This window comes from Salminus brasiliensis, chromosome 17 (assembly GCF_030463535.1).
Source record: "Salminus brasiliensis chromosome 17, fSalBra1.hap2, whole genome shotgun sequence".
Taxonomy (NCBI): Eukaryota; Metazoa; Chordata; class Actinopteri; order Characiformes; family Bryconidae; genus Salminus; species Salminus brasiliensis.
In genome coordinates, this window is record NC_132894.1 from 36,317,095 (window position 1) to 36,338,239 (window position 21,145).

At 43.6% G+C, this 21,145-nt stretch overlaps 1 protein-coding gene across 2 annotated transcripts in view; it reads left to right on the forward strand.

The window, feature by feature from the left end:
* lrp4 (low density lipoprotein receptor-related protein 4) overlaps positions 1–21,145 on the forward strand; it is a 30,237-nt gene that overhangs the window by 3,373 nt on the left and 5,719 nt on the right. For both annotated transcript variants that reach the window (XM_072659874.1, XM_072659875.1), the window contains exons 6-27: positions 341–466; positions 1,256–1,390; positions 2,166–2,291; positions 2,678–2,908; positions 4,619–4,775; positions 5,429–5,646; positions 10,196–10,372; positions 10,989–11,114; positions 12,033–12,241; positions 12,894–12,975; positions 13,376–13,481; positions 13,819–14,020; positions 14,768–14,957; positions 15,915–16,046; positions 16,675–16,815; positions 17,385–17,471; positions 17,611–17,782; positions 18,250–18,412; positions 18,631–18,856; positions 19,115–19,418; positions 20,017–20,235; positions 20,470–20,604. In XM_072659874.1, coding sequence (XP_072515975.1) covers positions 341–466; positions 1,256–1,390; positions 2,166–2,291; positions 2,678–2,908; positions 4,619–4,775; positions 5,429–5,646; positions 10,196–10,372; positions 10,989–11,114; positions 12,033–12,241; positions 12,894–12,975; positions 13,376–13,481; positions 13,819–14,020; positions 14,768–14,957; positions 15,915–16,046; positions 16,675–16,815; positions 17,385–17,471; positions 17,611–17,782; positions 18,250–18,412; positions 18,631–18,856; positions 19,115–19,418; positions 20,017–20,235; positions 20,470–20,604 — 3,664 coding nt within the window. The remainder of the gene's footprint in view (positions 1–340; positions 467–1,255; positions 1,391–2,165; positions 2,292–2,677; positions 2,909–4,618; positions 4,776–5,428; positions 5,647–10,195; positions 10,373–10,988; positions 11,115–12,032; positions 12,242–12,893; positions 12,976–13,375; positions 13,482–13,818; positions 14,021–14,767; positions 14,958–15,914; positions 16,047–16,674; positions 16,816–17,384; positions 17,472–17,610; positions 17,783–18,249; positions 18,413–18,630; positions 18,857–19,114; positions 19,419–20,016; positions 20,236–20,469; positions 20,605–21,145) is intronic.

The following is a 21,145-nucleotide window of genomic DNA, read 5'->3' on the forward strand; positions in this document are numbered from 1 at the left end:
TAATAATTCTAAGAAGAAGAATTAGCATGATCAGTAATAGGTTATCCGTAGGTTAATAATAGGTTATACATTACAATGTAATATTATGAATTTAATGTATTTCCTTTACTATAGTTCATAATAAATAAAAAAAAAGTTTAATTATTAATAATTATATGCAGTACTTTAAATGTAAAGAAATATATTATCATGTAATGAATATTATGTTATTATTACAATACTATAATAATTGTAATGTTTATTATTTTTAGTTGTCTATTAATTATATGAGAAATTTTAATGTGAAAAATAATAAGCAGTATTATTATATTACTTAATTTTATTATTATCTGTTATACAGGAGCTCCTCCATGCGCCTCTGATCAGTTCCTGTGTGGAAACGGCCGTTGTATTGGTCAACGCAAAGTGTGTAATGACGTAAACGACTGCGGAGATGGAACAGATGAACACCCGCACCAAGACTGCCGTGAGTATATACACACATACACACACACACACACACACACACACACACACAGACAGAGAAGCTCAAAAAACAAAGAACTTCTTAACTACTTCACAGTATCATGATTGGATACTGACCTCAAATCCAGAAGAAGCACACGTCAGATACACTACATGGACAAAAGTATTGAGACACACCTCTTTACCTTTGAATCTAGGTCACATTGTGCCACAGCTCTATAAACTCCAGCCTCTAGTCCTGCAGTCTGTCTTTCCTCCACACATCAGTGAAAGAACGGGAGGTTCTGAAGAGCTCACTGAACTCCAGCGTGGTTCTGTATGTAATAGGAGACACCGCTGCACCAACAACAACAAGTCAGCTGGTGAAATCTCCTCCCTCCTAGATCTTCCTCCATCAGCTGTGAGTGGTGTTATTATTGAACAGTGGAAGAGTTTAGGAGGAACAGCTCACAGAGAGCAGCTCAGCCACCGAGTGTCTGTCAGACCACGTAAAGTTACAGAGCGGGGTCAGGGCCGAGTGCTGAGCTCAGAGCAGAGTGCAGAGAAGCCTCCAGAAAGAGCTCCAGACCTGCTGCTGCTGCTGCTAGAGCTGAGAGCAAAGGAGGACCAGCTCCGTATTAATACAGCCTATGGGGTTAGAATGGGATGTCAGAAAAGCTCCAGCAGGTGTAATGTGTAGGTGTCCTAATACTTTTGTCCATATAGTGTACCACACCTCTGTAATGTCTTAATTCATATACATGAATGTGTAACCATGCCGTTGTGTGTGTGTGCGTGTGTGTGTGTGTAGGTCCGAGGTCCACTGAAGGGAACTGTAACGTGGGTAACGGCGGCTGTTCTCAGAAGTGTCTGATGAGCCGAGGATTAGTCCAGTGTTCCTGCCACACAGGATACAAACTCTCTGATGATGGAAAAACCTGCCAAGGTGAGTCAGCTCTTCAATGCTGGGGGGCTTTATACCCCTCTAGCCCACGCCTGGCATTAGGCAGCATGGAGCCAATAGGGTCATGATGTTGATCTGCTCAAGGCAGTCCTATTCTATTGGCAGTACTTCTCTACAGGGACTAGACAAGCTGTGTTTGCATTTAGCCCAAACCTAAGCTGACTGACTGAGTGTAATTGGGGTAAGAGGGGAAACTGGAGGGGTGTCATTTTTGTTCAGAAGGTCAAAAGGAGGATCACAGGAGGTGAAAACCTGCGACGCTGTCGGTCGACAGGCATTGGCTTTCGTTGTGTGTGTGTGTGTGTGTGTGTGTGTGTGTGTGTGTATCCGGGTTTTGGTGGCAGGCGCTCATGTTGCAGTCTGACTGAAGCTGTTCCAGAAACAGCAGCGATCCTTTCTTCCTTTCTGTTCTCCTGTCTTTCATCTCTTCATCTTCTGCTCAGTCTGGCTGGAATGCGCCTGGTCTCACCACACTGGAATCCTGGCACACTGTGCACGGCTTCTGTAGACACGTGTGTGTGTGTGTGTGTGTGTGTGTGTGTGTGTGTGTGTGTGTGTGTTTGCAGGACTGTGTAGAAACTTATTTAAAGCTCTTAGTGGTCAGTGAGTGTCTACCTGTAATTAACTCTATATAACATTAGAATAAACCCACGTAAACATAAAGACAGTGGTCAGTGAGAGCTCCTACTTTTCGATCACTTTACTGACCTCTTGTTAACCCCCTGGGTCCCCCCCCTGCCCTTTTGGATGTTTACAGATGTGGATGAGTGTGCGAATGAGGGCTACTGCAGTCAGGGCTGCACCAACACTCAGGGGGGGTTCCAGTGCTATTGTGTTCAGGGCTACGAGCTCCGACCCGATAAGCGCAGCTGCAAAGCTCTGGGTGAGTAAATACACTCTGATTCCTCTGATTCACTCTGATATATTTTGATTCATTTTGATTTACTCTGATTCATTTTGATTCATTCTGATTCACTCGGATTCATCTTCATTCACTGTAATTATTTTAGATTAATTCAGTCTGAAAAATCTTTGAATCACTTTTTGTTTTCATTTACTTTATTTACTTTGACTCACTCAGATTCACTTTGATCTGATTCACTGAATTAATGTAGTTTTTTATGTTATTTCATTTCATTTGATTCATTTTGACTCCCTCTTTACTCTCAGTTTCCTGATTCATTCTGATTTGCTTTTTTTTTTTTTAGCCTTTTTGATTCAGTATTATCTTACTCACTCCCTCGCTCGCTCTCCTGCCCTCTCTCTCAGGTCCGGAGCCTGTGCTGTTGTTTGCGAATCGGATTGATATTCGGCAGGTGTTGCCGCACCGCTCTGAGTACACCCTTCTGCTGAACAACCTGGAGAACGCCATCGCTCTCGACTTCCACCACAGTAAAGAGCTGGTGTTCTGGTCAGACGTCACGCTGGACCGCATCATGAAGGCCAACCTGAACGGCAGTAATGTGGAGGAGGTGGTGTCTACTGGACTGGAAAGCCCAGGTACTGAGCCGCCTTCCTTCAGTCGCATCTCTATAACTGAAAAAAGTAACAGCAGGGCTCCTGAGTGGCGCAGCTGTCTAAGCGTGGCTCTGTCATCAGGCATTTGCACGTTCAATCCCTCTGTCAGTCTCCGGGAGTCCCAGAGAGCATAAATGTCCTCTCTGGGTGGGTAGGACAGGCCTCCCTTGCCCCCATCACTCAGCTTGGGTGATGCTAGCCAGCTGCGGCATCTGTTAGCTGAAGTAACAGAATTAGCAGTTAGCGTTCTGAGCCTGAGCTCCAGTGGTGTTGTGTTGGCAGCTGTTTTTTACACTATGGCCATTTTATTGGTATAACCTATCATATACACTATATGGACAAAAGTATTGGGACACCTGCTCATTCATTGCTTCTTCTGAAATCAAGAGTATTAAAAGAGTTTCTTCTGCTTCTGTTGGAGTAACTGTCTCTACTGTCCAGAGAAGAAGACTTTCTGCTAGATTCTGGAGGAGCATTGCTGTGAGGACTTGATTGCATTCAGCAACTAGAGCTTTCATGAGGTCAAGATAATGGATAATCACTGTCCCACCTTGTTCCCAACTCCTAAACTCATCCCAAAAGTACTGGATAGAGCTCCACCACCATCATTCCAGAGAGTGTGTGTGCCAGCAAGTAGTTGAAGATTTTTTATAAATTGTATAGATGTATAATTATAGTTACATTATTATAGGGACAGTGAGCGTACTGTATGAACCAGCGGTTGCTCAGGAGGTGTATAGAAACGTTAGATTTAGTGCTTATATTTAGAACCATCACATCCTGTAATCAAAAATGCTCATCTTATTGCAGGGCAGTAAAGCACAGCCCACTTTAGACAGTCTATAGAATTGAATCTGTAGCAGTTTCTGTGTTTTATGGTCCGTGTCCTGAACCTCTTCTCACTGCCCAGTGCATCTGGCCGGCCGCCGTGAGGCTGAAAACATTAAGAATCCCGTCTCTGGAAAGCTGTTCAGGTTTAATAGCCCTTTTCCCTGTTTCAGAAATCAGCCACAGATGGGATCACACACGTTATAATGTCGGACGCTGGTGTGGTCGTAAAAAAAAAAAGAAAAAAAAAAGAGAGAGAAAAAGTCAGTTTTCTGCTGACCTCATGCTGGCTGGGGCGTCCACACACGAGTCGAGCAGCAGTTTTCTCTCAATAAGAGACCGTAAATCCTGAGCCAGCGTCTTCAGAGCGAGCGCTCATAATGAATATTAACTCACTTACCCTGTTCAGGAATAAAATCCTGACTGAGAGAGACGTTTCACACTACTCAGGCTTTCACTACCATTCAGGAGTCTCTGCTTCAGTGGTAGAACAGCAGGTCAGCTGCAGCTACGTGTACAATGTGATTGTGGGTGGATGCTGGTGATGCTGCTGCTCTACCACAGCTTATCCACATACAGATCCAGAATAATGAACAGAACTGCAGATGATTCTAAACGGACTGAGAAACTGTAGGACATCTAGAAAGAAGGTCTAATAATAGCATTAGTGTCCAGATTTGACTAATTAAATATATCGATATATTAAAAAATTTTATATATACACTTCTAGAACGTGTTATTCTGTGTCTGAGGTTCTGTTGACGTTCCACTGCACAGCACACACTGCAGCTCTGTGTGTTTCATTGATAAGAGAGATGCTGCATGATTGTCTGTCTCTCTCATCTTTCCTCTCTCTCTCTGTAGGTGGTCTGGCTATAGACTGGATCCACGATAAGCTTTACTGGACAGACTCTGGGACGTCTCGGATCGAGGTGGCTAATCTGGATGGCACACATCGGAAGGTTCTGATATGGCAGAGTATGGAGAAACCACGTGCCATAGCTCTGCACCCCATCGAAGGGTAAGAGCTAGCGGGACACGCTGCTTAGATCTGCTGATTGCAGGACGGTTCACCAGCTAAGGAACTTCAGTGTGTTATGTTTAGATATTATATTTATGTCAGCTAAATGCCATAAACGTAAACATATACTGTATAAATACTTTTTATTACTGTAGCAGCAAAAACACAAACATGAGACATGAGACATTTTCAGGGTCTGATGTCTGGCATGGTGCCTTAAATGTTGAGTTGTTTAAGGGTCCATCTTCTACATTTTTTGTCACCATTTGTGTATGGGTATAGGTTCTCATATATACAGTATATACAGTAAAAACACCCCATATCTTTACTGGACATCAACGGAAAGCTATTTTGGTCCATATCTGTTGATGCATCCATTATGAAATCTAGGATCTACCTATGTACACACACATTTTCCAGTTTACAGACACTTGATGATGCATCTAGCAGGTGTGAGGAACCCCTGATAACTGCTTGAGTATCGTGTGTTGTGATTCAGGAACCAGTGTAAAACTAAATAAACTAATTTTCCACTAAATTTTCACTTTAATATGTTCACCTCTCGGCTCTTGGCTTCTTGGTCTCATATCTTTGCCATAATTTAATGTTCTTAATCTCATTAATTTACTTAATTTACTTATTTTATTCTCCAGTAAGATCTACTGGACAGACTGGGGCAACACACCCCGTATCGAGTACGCCAACATGGACGGCTCCGGCCGCAGGATCATCGCAGACACAAACCTGTTCTGGCCCAACGGACTGACAATCGACTACGCCGGACACCGCATGTACTGGGTGGACGCCAAGCACCACGTCATCGAGAGGGCAGACCTGGATGGAAAGAACCGGAAAGCCGTCATCAGCCAAGGTACGTCAGCACTGTCCTTCTTTAATCGCTCCAACGCTGGAGGTGGTGCATTATAGTGGACTAGATCCTGGCTGTGATTCGGTCAAAACGTCCTATCTGGTAAACAAGACACAGAAGTATTATTTGTTTATTATTAATTAATTTATTTATTATTTATTTATTTCTGTCTGAGGAGTGTTAGTGTTTCACTGGCTTCTGAAATCTCTTAAAAGATTGGTGATATGTAAATGAACTCTGTGATTGGCTGCCCTGTACTGGTATATTTAAAAATAATTAGGGCTTATAAGTTCAATATAACTTCAGTATAGGTTCAGTATGAAGGTGAGGTGAAAGGTGCACGTATTTGTCACTGTACAGTGTACAGCGAAATGTGTCCTCCGCATTTAACCCATCTGGTAGTGAACACACACTCACACACACACATGTGTTAGGGGCAGTGAGTACAGACACACACACACCCAGAGCGGTGGGCAGCCAACTCCAGCGCCCGGGGAGCAGAGAGGGTAAAGGGCCTTGCTCAAGGGCCCAACAGTGGCAGCTTGCCGAGCCCGGGAATCGAACCCACAACCCTGTTATCGATATCCCGTCGCTCTCACCGCTGAGCCACCACTGCCCTAGGTATAGGTTATATGTTAAAAGGTGGACGCCTTCAGAATGGCCTGTTTTTGAATAGATGAGCGGCATGTTTCAGATGTTTCTACACTTCCTGTAAGAGCGAGGAAAATGATCCTTTCCATGATGGGAGCTCTTTAATGCTGATGATTCAGTAAGTGCTGTGAGAGTAGCGTGTTCGCTCGCTGGGTTTAAGGGGGTTAAATGTGTCCCAGTTAAGAGTTTTCCACAGACTAAAGAATTCCCGTGGTTTTGGGGCCTTCGCCCCATGATATTCCCTCCCAGTATAATACAGAGAGACACTCCAGATCCACTTTTGTAGAATCGGGGAGATTTATGAGGAGCTGGAGTCAGGACCAGCGCTGCAGCGGGCTGAGCCGGACGCTAGCCGTTTAGCGGTTTATCATCCGCCTCATAGCGCATCAGGGACGTGCCAGGGCCGAACGTGATTGGCTGATTGCAGCCGGAGAGGTACCGTGGGGGTGAAACGTGATCCGGCATGAAAGCCAGGTTTACAGACAGCATTCCGACTCAGCATTCCCAGCCAGTGTGTGGAATTCCAGCCCCGAGGATCGCGCATGAAAATGGCTCAGAAACCACATGAGCGTCTGGAACCTTCCAGAAGGAAAAGCTTGAATGAACACGGCCGCAAGAGCGAGCCGCTGAGGTGACCACACGCAGGAAAACGGGCTGTGTTTTTGTTTTAAAGCCGGAATTACACAACTTTCCCTTTCAATCAAATGCAGTCGAACAGCCAAGACATGATCCGAGTCTGCCCGTTTAATTCAGAGGATTGTACAGTGGTACAGCTTCTACCAGGCCATGCAAACACAACGGGGCCCATGAAGACCAGACGCTCTAAAATCAATATTCCCGACCACTGTGTGTGTGTGTGTGTGTGTGTGTGTGTGTGTATATATATATATAGATATAGATAGATACTAATACACACACATCCTGCAGTTTTACTGTAGAAGCTCCAGATCTCATCAGAGCAGATAAAGCAGGTGAAGATAAATCCAGTAAAAGGGAGAAACGAGAGCTTCTCATTCTGAAGAGAGAAAGTAGTGAGATCTTGTCGGTGAGCTAGTCTGAAGAACAGAGCTCGGTTCCTCCAGGGTTCTCCTGGACGCCCCCCAGTCCAGCCAGCACAGCGTGGAGGATGTGTTCAACTCCATCAGCATTTGTTTGTATTTGCAGTGAAGCTCCGTGGTGTTTCCAGGACATTTTTTAAATTATTATTTTAAGGACAAAATGAGGAAATATGGTAAATAAAATCACAGTAAAACGACATAATTAAGGGATGTGTTTTATGAATTTTTGGACAGAGACGCCAGATAGTCGTAGAAGCAGAGGTGGTGTTCAGAATTTGTCATTTAATTATGTAACACACAGTCTACTGTGCACCCTGAGGGCCCTCTAGGCTTTCAGAGATGACCTCATGAATTATTAATTATAAAAATATGACATCTAATTTTAGTTTATTTTTATTGATCATGTATTTAGACTCTTTTTTTTATTATTACAGTATTCAGATACAGCTGTTTGTTGTCGGTGGCAGAAAAAAGATTAAATTAGTGAACTGCTGACTCCGCCCCCAGACGCCGAGTTTAGCCCATCATTGTTTTGGCGATGGCGCCTTGTGCTCCACCAATTAGCATGGAGCTAACTGCAGGCCTAACTCATCACCCCATCTCCTCAAAGTGTGTGGAGGTGTTCAGTGATCTCTACCAGACTCGATTATGTGGCTTATCTAGAACATGGACTACAGTACAGACTGAGCTCAGACTGCTGCTGCTGTTAGCTGAATGCCTGTCCATCGAGATGCGGCCCATTTTCTGTTCTAAGCCGACACGTTCGGCAAGTATTAGAAGAATGCAGAAGCATTTTATGAATGTGAATGTGTGTGTGTGTGTGTGTGTGTGTGTGTGTGTGTGTTTATCTTGTGGGTGGGCAGGTATAATACACCTGTGGGCAGGTACAAGATAAATATCTCCTGCAGCTTTGCTTAAAGCTGGCAAAAGAGGCAGAACACACACACACACAACCCCCCCACACCCTCACAAACGCACACCCCAACACACACTGGTTAAGCAGTGAAGAAAGAGAGAGATAGCAGTGATTAGGGTTAAAGGTGTACCAGCATCAGAGAGAGAGAGAAAGAGCGAGCGAGCTGCTGGAGTTCAGGTCTGGCCGTGTGTCGTCTTCCTTCTAGATAAGATCAGAAAACAGCAACTTCACACACCTGGAGGAGTCCGGGTGGAGCAAAGAGAGAAGCAAAGACTGGGGCGACAATAGTTCACTATAAGAAAAATACCCAGACTGCCCTGCTGATAAACCTTTAATGAAGTGCTGAATAAAAGAATGTGTGCAATCAACAACCCTCTCTTCCAGTGGTGTTAGAAACGTTACTGCAAAAGATTTTGGACTGTTTCTATTGGTCAGTTTTTAAAATGACGTAGAAAGTCTGTGTGTATATATATATATTTATACAGACTTATACCAGACCATAGTAATTCTGAATACTCTCAAAGTTCAGATTTTAGCACTGTCTTTAAATCTAAATAACTTTTTTTATAATATAGTTTTTATAATAATTTCTCTGCATTATTTGAGCAGTTTCATTTCTGTAAATAAATAAATAAATGCTCTAAATACTAAATGTTTGTATGAAAATGTTGTCCATGGTTTATGAAATACATGGTCCATGGTTTCCCTTAAATACACTGCCTATAAACAGTAAAACCAGAAAAACTGATTATGTAGGGTGGTCTCTACATTTATATATATATATGTGTATATGTATATGTGTGTGTGTGTGTGTGTGTGTGTGTGTATGTGTATATATATATATATATATATATATATATATATATATATATATATATGTGTTAAAGTAATTATAAAGGGATTACAATTGTTATTTTTTTCATTTTTATTTAATGTTGGTGTCACTCTCCTCCTAGAAAAGTCAATTATGGGAAATAATGAACAGACAGGTCTGCTTATAAACCTTTCATAAAGTGCTTTTATGAGTTTAATGAATTCAGATGTATTTGTAATCATGTTCCTTTGCCAAGTACCAAAAATAGACTGTTGTGCCTTTAAAAAAGGGAATATGTAAATAAGCTTGTTCTGATTGGCTGCTCTGCAGCTAACTGATCCTAAGGCTAGCTGATCCTGTGAGGGTACGGTTGGGGGAGAACTGTGTAAATGAGATTTTAAGCCAAACTACTCCTTTAATCGTTGCAGCAGAACACAGCTGAACCACAAACAGGCTAATTAAAAGCAGCAGAGATTAAGGGGACAAATGGGGGGAAACTTCAGCATCTGCCAAACCCATTCAGTGCTGTATTGGTGCTTTAGATAATGGACAGTGTCACTAATAGCTAAAGCAGAGTGGGGGTGTGAATGTGGGAGAGCGGGAGAATCTGATAGAGAGAGGAAAAAACACTGATCTGAGGAAGGAGCTGGTTGAGCAAAGCCGGCATTAAATGACTTGTTTGCGTTTTGCAGTTTGCATCTCTTTCCCAAAGGAAAATGTGGGCTTTGCTTCACTTCCAGCTCCTACTGGTCATCAACAGGTCAGCTGAAAGGAAAGTGAAAACATTTTCATTGCTGGGGTTAATGGCACCTGCGTTCAAAAATATCTGTGTCCAAATACTTATGACCAGTAATGAGGCTGCTGTGAGCATCACATCTACATCATCTGAGGGGTCTCTCATTGTTTACTTTGGGAGTCTTAGTAATGGTAGCCGTGTGTGAAACTACCTCCACCATGTTTGAAAGCTGTACTGTAGCCTGGCTAGCTCTCACTGTGAGCTAATGCTGATCTGCTTCTAAACAGTGCTCTATCACGCCACCTAGAGGAGATTGAGAATTGTGGGATTTACACTCTCTCACTCACTCTCTTCCTCTGCTCTCTGTCTCTCTGCAGGTCTTCCTCACCCGTTTGCCATCACTGTGTTCGAGGACAGTCTGTACTGGACCGACTGGCACACCAAGAGCATCAACAGCGCCAACAAGTTCACAGGCAAAAACCAGGAGATCATCCGCAACAAGCTTCACTTTCCCATGGACATACACACACTGCACCCTCAGAGACAGCCCGCAGGTTCGAGAAACACCACACACACACGTTATACACACACAATGAACCTACAGTACTCCAAAGATTCATTCATTCTTCACCACTCTGGGCTAATGTCTCTTACGTCGAGGTCGTTCTAGCTTTGATTTCAGAAGAAACTGTGAATGAGCAGGTGTCCCAATACTTTTGTCCATTTAGCGTACTTTAAAGTACTGATACTGTAATTCTAACAGCGGTGAGTCAGAATTAGACTAGCCAGCTAGATTCATTCATCTTATGGTTAAACCCTGTGCACAGATTTGTCAGACCCAGATTAAATCTAATCTGGGTCTGACAATCTAGTCTAAGCGGGTTTTGTGATCTGAGCATTAACACAGTAGTTTAGTCCAAGTCTAGTCTTAATCCATGTTTCCAAAGCCATTTTTGTTATTATGGCAGTTTTACTGTATTCAGTCTGCATTAGAGAACCATTTAAAGCAGTGAGTGAAGGAGGAATTCACAAAACCAAGGGTTTCTCAAATCCAGCTAAATTAGGAGTGCCTGAAGTGTATCTTGTGTAGGTTTAGTCAGATGCTTTGCGATGCTTGTTGTGTTAATACGTCTGTCCCAAATATCTCATCTCCTTTTATTTTTACTGTAGGGGGCCGTAATCGCTGTGGGACGAATAACGGCGGCTGTAGTCACCTGTGCCTCCCCAGCAATAAAGCCTTTACCTGCGCCTGTCCTACAGGCTTCAAGAAAGTGGACCAGTACAACTGTGCCCTGAGTGAGTACCACTGTCACACCCTCAGTACTGTTCTATTCTGTTCTGTGTTTAGAGCAGGTCTGAGCGATGAAACCGTAACTGCAGCTTGAGTTGAGGCTTCGTCCACACGTATCCGGATATTTTAAAAAACATTGGCATGAGCATGCTGGCCCTGTATAGGGCGATAAAACCTCATATAAAGAGACATCATACACCCGTAACAGTTTAAGGGGGTTTAATCCCAAATCAAACGCTACTCCCTATGTAGTGTAGTATGCAACTCAGGAAGTCTGGATTCTAAATCTGAATGTTTTGTATATATTTGCATGTTTTAGTACAGTATTTAAACATGTGTTTATATGTGGAAATCTGAGATGTACCTGTATGTTTAGGACTTGTTAGGACTGTATGTGTAGTTCACTATATAGTGAGTGAGGAGGTGTTTGAGATTCAGCCAGTGGTATTCCCGTCCACACGTCAACTCTGACTCAGCTTTAGAAAATAGCGTTTTTATTTTAAAGCTACATTTTTCAGTGTTTTTGTGTGGGTGGGAGCCAAAATTGTACAAAAAAACTCAGTTTTAAAAAATATCTGTATTTGTGAGGACGGGAGCTTAGAATGAATAATTAATAAAGAAGCGTATGACAGCATTATCATAGTATCATAATGATTATATATGAAGAAAAACATCAGATCACCGATCATACTGATAACGCATTGGGCTCTGCCTCAGAGACCTGATCAGTGATCATGTAAGCGTAGTTCCATTACAGAGCACAGTCTGAACACCCCTCACTGTGACCGTAGAGCTGAGCGTACAGCAGACTGTCAGCGATGTTTCTGTGATGGTTGTTGGTGTTGAGTGTCTGAATGTCTGTATCTGTTGGAAACTCTGTTTAAATCTGGAGCACTGACAGGAGACCTTTGGTCTTTGATCAGGTCTTGACAAGTTCCTGCTTTTTGCCCGAAGGACGGACATCCGTCGGATCAGCTTCGACACCGAGGACATGTCGGATGACGTCATCCCGCTGGCGGACGTCCGTAACGCCGTGGCACTCGACTGGGACTCCAAAGACGGTCACATTTACTGGACCGACGTCACCACTGACTCCATCAACCGCGCTCTGTGGAACGGCTCCCAACAGGAGGTCAGTTAGTAAAGCTTTGATTTCCATCCCAATTCAGTTCAGGTCAGTTTGATCATTTCGGAGCAATTCTGAATTAAATTTTAGAAAAACTGTAAATAATTCAGTGTGACTGGAGATGATGAGAATTTTACTTCAGCTGAAAAATGATGAATGCTTTTAGAATCAGATCGGTGTGGACTGTTAACAAACCTTTAAATCATGTTTTATAATTTATATGAATCGATTTCATTTAGTTAGTTGGTTTTAATTTGTACTTTTTAATTTATTATGAAGTTTTAATTTAATTTTTTTTTCAGTGTATTTCAAGTGTTTAAGCCCAGTTCTTTAAACTAACCAGTTCCTAACACTCCCTGGCAGAGCTATAAAGAACACTATGCAAAAAAGCTTGCATGTGGACTTTCTTGTGGGGGTTCTGGTGGAGCTGAGAAACACTATTAGATCATGAATCCTCACAGATTTTCCTGCTTTGCTTAATCTCAGTCGGATCCTGCTGGTTTTAATGTAAATGTGTGGAGGAGGGCGTTTTTTTTTTGCCTGTGGAGAAAGTTGTGGAATACTGTCCCCTGCTGTCAGGAGGAGAAGTGCAGCCTGTTCTGTTTTTAGGTCCTGTTTTATATGAACTCTATTTAACTCTATTCAATGTCTTTTACAGGTGGTGGTGGACACCAGTCTGGAAAGCCCCGCCGGACTGGCCGTTGACTGGGTCACACACAAACTGTACTGGACTGATGCAGGTGATTACACTCTTAGTCCTGCTGCTTCCTCAGTTCTGTGTTTAATATTATTTCAAAGATATGAATTTTTTTATGTATGTTGTTGAAATTCAGATATTTATACCTCACCAGTAAGTGTCTCTCCACCAAACCATCACTCATATCTCCGTACCAGACCAGAATTACTACTGTTCTGTTCAGTGCATTAAGAGAATACTACTGGGTTTTTGGTTAGCACTCATTGTGGAATTCTATACAGGCTCTTTATGAGATTGACAGTCCTTTCACAGCTACTGCCTTAATTATAAGTATTTATTATAGTAATCAATAACTGGATTATTAATGATAATGATGAATTCAGTACTAAATAAAACTAATTTAAGCTGTAAAATTCACTCCTTTCTTCTCTGATCCTCATCAGGTACCGACCGCATTGAAGTGTCCAACGCTGACGGCAGCATGCGCACAGTGCTTATCTGGGAGAACCTGGATCGACCCCGCGACATCGTAGTGGACCCAATCGGAGGGTAGGGCTGGGCGTTATGTCTCAAAAATCAACATCAATAGATCTCATATACACTGAATAATGAATCCTAATGTCTTATTTTGATGTAATATGCAAATTATTTATAATTACAGGTAAATAAAAACGGTGATGTTAAGGACATTGCGTTTACTGAGCGTCCTGCTCACTCAGGACTTTACTCTCGGTAATTTAATAACTGATGGTCCCGCTAGTTTGTGCTCTGCAGTGTGTAGACAGTAAAAGGAGCACAGCGCCATCAAGCAGTGACTGTTGCTGCTAAAACTGGATTGAGAAACAGAATCCAGTTTTACTCATGAAGCGGTTCTGTACCTGTGTAGGTTCATGTACTGGACAGACTGGGGAGCGAACCCTAAGATTGAGCGCGCAGGGATGGATGCGTCCAGCCGCCTTGTCATCATCTCCACCAACCTGACCTGGCCTAATGGCCTCGCCATCGACTATCAGACTGAGAGACTGTACTGGGCCGATGCCGGCATGAAGACCATTGAGTTCGGCAACTTTGACGGATCCAACAGACAGGTGAACGCCACATCCGTCTAGTGGTCAGGGTGAAATATGTACATGCACTGAATGTCCAAATATTTGTGGACACCCCTTTAATGAATGCATTGAATGATGAATGAATGATAAATGCTTGTCTAGTCCCTGTAGAGAAGAAGTACTGCCAATAGAATAGGACTCTCTGGAGCAGATCATCATCATGACCCTATTGGCTCCATGCTGCCTAATAATGCCAGGCGTGGGCTAGAGGGGTATAAAGCCCCCCAGCATTGAGGAGCTGTGGAGCAGTGGAAGAACTGTGTTCTCTGGAATGATGGTGGAGGAGCTCCATCCAGTACTTTTGGGATGATTTGGGATTGGGGTGGGGTGGGGTGGTAATACTCCAACATCCTGACCTCACTAGTGCTTTTGTTGCTAAGTGCGATCCAATTTCAGTAACTCCAACAAAAGCAGGATCAGCTTTCTTTAATACCCTTGATTTCAGAAGAAGCAGTGAAAGAGCAGGTGTCCCAATACTTTCGTCCATATAACGGATGTAAAGATGTGTATGGGACTGTGCTTCCAGAGTGGAGAACTTGGTACTGGTACTCAGAGGGCCAGTTTAGCCCAGATTAGACCCTAATCCTTGGACTTCCTGGGATTTGTAAAACACCATTGACTTTGCAGTTTAGTCCAAGACTAGGCCGAATCCATCAAACCTGGCTCATAGATGCACTATTAGTCGTCTCACACTTTGAGCTAAGTCTCTTTCTTTTTTTTCTAAAGGTCTTGATTGGCGGGCAGTTGCCTCATCCCTTTGGCCTCACCCTGCATGAAGACAAGATCTTCTGGACAGACTGGCAGTCCAAGAGCATCCAGAGCGCAGATAAAATGACTGGCTTAGGTCGCTCCACACTAGTGGAGAACCTGGAGAACCTCATGGACATTCACATGTTCCACCGGCACAGAACCACAGGTTAGCATGAACATCTGGAAGAGTACACAGTAACTGCCTGAAGTCCTTATGGGAGTGAATTCAGGATGGGCTTCACACTGGGGACTCTGCAGTACTCTTTCAGATGTCCCATCTATGGACACCTCTGACCAAAGAGAGTTCTATACTAAACTGGTGGAGTATAGAGTTCAGATGTCTTATGGTTATTAAATATGAGAATGTAGAACTTTAGAGAGCTTCCAAGATCTTTTCCACTGATGACGAAGACTCTTAAACAGCACTGTAAACAACATTTAGTTCTTCTTATTATTATTATTATTATGGAATGGTCATGTGACTCATTGAGTTTGAGGACATATCTATCTAAAGAAATAAGAACCTAAGACTGTCATTAGGGACAGTTGGGCAGGTTTTCCACTGATACCGCCACTGGCCACTGTGTTATTGTATACCTGTGTTCAGCCCCTCTGTTGAGACGTACTGGGGTGACCTCACTGCCTCACGGCTGCTCTGACAGGAGGAATGTGAGTGTCTGTGGTGTCCGGTGTCTTTAGGTCTGATTGTAACGGATCTGCAGTCAGTGGCAGAAAGCTCCTGGGGGCTCCTATCAGGCTCAGCCCGCCTCACTGATGGACCAGATTATTCCTGAATCCCTACAGACGTGTCAGTGACGTCTGTCCCAGCGTTAACTTCCCTCTGTATTACTGGGTTAAAACCAATGAGATACACAGTACATGATTTAGAAGAGAGTTAGACATGAAACCAGACTGGAAAATAAACTAAATACCTAAATGTAGCTACAGCTAATGATTATTCCTGTAATCTGTTCATCTGCTGACTACAGAATGACTGTGTGGATCATATGAACATTATAGAGCATTATAGAGCGCCCCCTACGCTTCCTGTAGTGTATTACAGTCTGTTAGAATTGCTTTTCTTACTCTTAATCCCCCCCCCCTCTTCTTTTCATTTATACAGTCCACACCCCCTGCTTGGTCAATAATGGAGGCTGTAGTCATCTGTGTCTTTTGGCTCCAGCCCCCAAAGGCTCCAGCTGTGCCTGTCCCACCGGCATCAACCTGCAGGTGGACGGCAAAACGTGCACTCCAGGTAAAACACATATACACACACTAATTATTGATCTTGTCTTTGTAGGCTGCTTAAATTGGCAACGCTTCACTACAATCACCACTCGATTGGATAGCATACATCAGTTTTATGAATTCGAGCAGCTTTGATGAAAAAGGGCCACGATCGTTCCTCCATCAGCACCTCTTTACCCCTGACTCTAGCCTTCATTCGACCCCCATAAAGCTGCAGATCAGCCACTGAACCTTCAGCACTGAGCTGAAACCCAACACCGTGCCCCGAGCTGCAGTGTTCCTGTACATCCCCCCAGCAGCCTCGCCCGCATTTCTGTCCACGGCTCGTTCTCTGAAGCTGCTGGACTGCTGTTTGAAATCTGAAGCTCAGTAAAAATCCACCCAGAGGCTGAGGGATTGTCTTTAAAGATGGCTGTGAAGTTTTGGGGACGATCTGTGGTTGAGGGTGATGGGCACTGACCCTTAAATCCTGTCTGTCACTTTGAACTGGTAGCCTGATTTCAGACTTAAGGAGTTATCTCCAAGTAGCCGTGCTTTAGCCCCTGTTCTAGATAACAGTCCGCCATTCAGTGACAGAAAGGAGAGAGGTAAGTCTATTAGAGATCATAATTTCCTTTTTTTTCTTTTTTTTTAAGGAATGAACAGCTTCCTAATCTTCGCCCGACGGACAGACATCAGGATGGTCTCTCTGGACATCCCGTACTTCGCTGATGTCGTTTTGGCCGTTAATGGCTCCATGAAGAACACCATCGCCATCGGAGTGGATCCCACTGAGGGTACGCAGTCTTCCTTAAACACAAGTTCACTCCCATCAAACCTCATTTATCCCTCTTCCCATCACTCCACATGGTTGAAGCTGGCTAGCACGGTGTCCGTTAGCTGAAAATATGTGGTGGAGCTTCACTAAACCATTCTGCTAACAAAACCTATTATCTCATAATCACTGAGTTCAGGTGTCTGATTCAGTCTCATTCAGCCACAGCCACATTATTGAACAGTGGAAGAGTTTAGGAGGAACAGCTCACAGAGAGCAGCTCAGACACTGAGTGTCTGTCAGACCACGTAAAGTTACAGAGCGGGGTCAGGGCCGAGTGCTGAGCTCAGAGCAGAGTGCAGAAAAGCCTCCAACTGACTCAGTAACTGCAGCAGAGCTCCAGACCTGCTGCTGCTGCTGGTAGAGCTTAGAGTAAAGGAGGACCAGCTCCGTATTAATACAGCCTATGGGGTTAGAATGGGATGTCAGAAAAGCTCCTGTAGGTGTCTTAATACTTTTGTCCAGACACATATATACAGATATAATAAATGATCAGTGTTGAATTAAATAATGTCCGGCTCTGTTTCTCAGGTAAAGTGTACTGGTCAGACAGCACTCTGAAGAAGATCAGCAGGTCTAATATGAACGGCTCTGAGCATGAGGAAGTCGTCTCCACAGGTACAGAGAGCAGCAGGAACCTCAGAAACCAAACAACTGCTATATCTTAAATAATAATAATAATAATAAAAACTGATATGATAAATCAATATGAAGGATTAGTCAGTGTAAAACCTTGTTTTCCCTGCTTCTGTTTTAGGTCTGATGACCACAGACGGCCTTGCTGTAGACCCAGTTGGCCGGAAGATCTACTGGACAGATACCGGAACCAACCGCATTGAGGTGGCCAACCTTAACGGCTCCATGCGGAAAGTTCTAGTCTGGCGGAACCTGGACAGTCCTCGCGCAATTGCCCTGTACCACGAAATGGGGTAAAAAAATGTGTAGAAGTGTATCTAAATGGAACCACAGTGTTTAGCTCTGCTTTGAACTGTGACAAATGGTTCAGCATAGAATTCCCCTCTTTAGAACCCTCTTTAGTTCTATATATAGAACCCAATCTGGCTACGAGTGGAGCTGAAAAGCTTTATCCAGATAAAAGTGAGTCATACAGGGTCCGAAATCACATCTATTAGAGATCGCTGTGGAGAACACCTCCACACGGTCTGAGAAGAGTGGATCATATGAGCATTATAGAGCATTATAGAGTGCCCCCTACACTTCCTGTAGTGTATTACAGTCTGTCAGAATGAGCGTGTGGATCATATGACCATTATAGAGCATTATAGAGCGCCCCCTAATGCCGCATATTGGCTCAGAACTGAAGAAATGAACCTCAAACAAATCTTCCCAGTACATTTCTGTACGTGTGTTGTAACTGGTCTGTCCTGTGGTTCAGGTTTATGTACTGGACGGACTGGGGCGAGCATGCAAAGCTGGAGAGAGCAGGAATGGACGGATCTGACCGTGTGGTTCTGATCAGTAATAATCTGGGCTGGCCAAACGGGCTAGCCATAGACAAGGCCGGCTCCCAGCTGCTGTGGGCAGACGCACACACTGAGGTCAGTGTTATTATGGGCTGTTTCTGAAAGACTGCATCAAGGTTTATACTTGTCACAGTTACACATTTATATTTATAATTTTTTTAATATTTAATTATTTAATTTAATAATTACATGACTCCCTTCATACCTTTTTTCATGAATTACTGCAAGTGAATTAAAGCTAGCAGTGAGAAGTTAGCTTTATACTGCTGCTATAACCGCCGCTTCTGTCGCAGCGGATCGAGGCGTCTGATCTGAACGGTTTGAACCGGAGGACGCTGGTGTCTCCAGTGCAGCACCCGTACGGCCTCACGCTGCTCGGCCCACACATCTTCTGGACGGACTGGCAAAGCCGCAGCATCCAGAGAGCAGACAAAACCTCGGGCGCCAACATTATCACCGTCCGCTCCAACCTTCCCGGGCTAATGGACATCCAGGCTGTGGACCGTGAGAGACCGCTGGGTAAGATGGACACAAGTGGCTTTCTAGGATTGTTTACGGATGGAAGTATGATTGCAGACACTGGCCGTGATTACTTTTTTTAGTCATTTCTGCCCCCTGGTGGTCAGTCTGCGTAACTGCTCTGCTTCTGTGGCTCTGCTACACTGTATCAAAACACCTGTAAATCCTTAATAACACTGTGATTGGTCAGGATGCTCAAAGCACACCTTAACTGTCCTTCACTTATCGTCCTCTTCACCTGTGCTTCACCTGTAACAGGTTTTAACAGGTGTGGGCAGAGAAACGGTGGCTGTTCTCACCTGTGCCTGCCCCGTCCGAACGGGACGTCGTGCGCCTGCCCCACAGGAATCCTGCTGAAGAGCGACGGCCGCTCCTGTGAGGACATGCCCGAGACGTACCTGCTCTTCTCCAACCGAGTCAGCGTCCGCCGCATTTCCCTGGACACCGCCGACCACACGGACGTCCACGTCCCCGTCCCCGAGCTGCACAATGTCATCTCTCTGGACTACGACAGTGTGGACGGAAAGCTCTACTACACCGACGTCTCTCTGGACGTCATCAGGTGACCTAAACCCTCTCAGCACGGACCAGAGGATAAGAGTAGTAGTAGTAGTAGTACTCTACGAGGCTAGTGTGGCTAACAAGCAAAGCTAGCTTTATCCCGTTATCACACACTTGCCTCCGACAGTGTGAAGGTTTTGTGATTTCTGTTGGGGATCGATCGATAAGCATCAACAATTCTGATATGTTTAATCAATTCTGTATATTAATTAATTAATTAATTAATAATAAACAATTATTATTTATAACATTTATTTAAATGTCCCTAAACAGTCATGTTTTATAACAGTGCAACACAAAAATACAACCATGGAACACTGTTGTTAATGATAATAATAAAAATAATAATGCCAATACAGTAAGTAAATTATGACAAATTATTAATAGTTAATCATGAAAATAGCACATTTAATGAACACAAGGCTGCTTGTACTTTATTATATTTCTAAAAACAGTAAAATGTTATTTATATATGTATATAAAGTATATTGATCAGAAATGATCATTGTCATTGGTTACACTAATGAGCTGTATTTTAGAGTGTAACGTGTGTTTGTGTGTGTGTGTGTGTGTGTGTGTGTGTGTGTGTGTTGTCATAGGCGTGTTAATCTGGATGGTAGTGGAATGGAGACAGTGGTCAGTCAGGGGCTGAAGACCACAGACGGGTTAGCAGTGGACTGGGTGGCACGGAACATGTACTGGACCGATACGGGCCGGAACACTATAGAGGTCGCACGGCTGGACGGGTCGGCAAGGAAGGTTCTGGTCAACAACAGCCTGGACGAGCCACGAGCCATCGCTGTGTTCCCCAGCAAAGGGTCAGTGTGTGTGTGTGTGTGTGTGTCCATATTTCTAAAGTGTAGAAATTGGTTCTAAAAGCTGGATCAGCTGGACAGAGTAATAGAACCTAACGCTCTGTTCTTCTGGAGCTCAGTAAACACTCATCAGTCTCAGACATCTGAACATCCGAACATCTGTCTGATACTGATATGCTTCCGGTGCTCAGCCCAGCCAGAACTTCACACAGCTGTGTCTCTGCCGTTCCCCTGTAGGTTCCTGTTCTGGACAGACTGGGGACACATCGCCAAGATCGAACGTGCCTACCTGGATGGTTCTGACCGGAAGGTTCTGATCAACACAGACCTGGGCTGGCCCAACGGCCTGACGCTGGACTACGACACTCGCAGGTAAGAGTCAGAAAGCTTTTCGTAATTTGGCCACAAAATCAAACTGTCTGCACCAACATCCAGCCAATCAGAGAGCCGGCTTCCCAAAAGCCTCTCAGGGTTAAGATCATCTCAGGTGGTGAGGGAGTGTTCAGGGTTCAGTCTGTCTCATTCACAAAGTAATGTGATCTCTATTTGACCCATGCGATCAAAGAGACTTTGATGATGTCACTTCCTTCCATCACAAACAGATCAAACTTTTATTGTTACAGATGACGACACAGTCACAGTTACAGTGTTACAGGGTTACAGGGTTGAATGCTGCAGTATTTAAAAAATAGACATCAAAAAACAACCTAATTAGTGAAAGACTAAATTGTTGTGCTTAAATAAGATCAATCAGTGGGGAAAAGCTCATTTATTTATTTATGTATTTTTTAATTATTCTTTATCATCACAGAAATATGATACACATACAAACACATACAAAATATGTGTTAATCTATTATGTTATTTCAGTCATTTTAATTTTTCTTTTCTTTCTTTATTTATTTATCTTTTT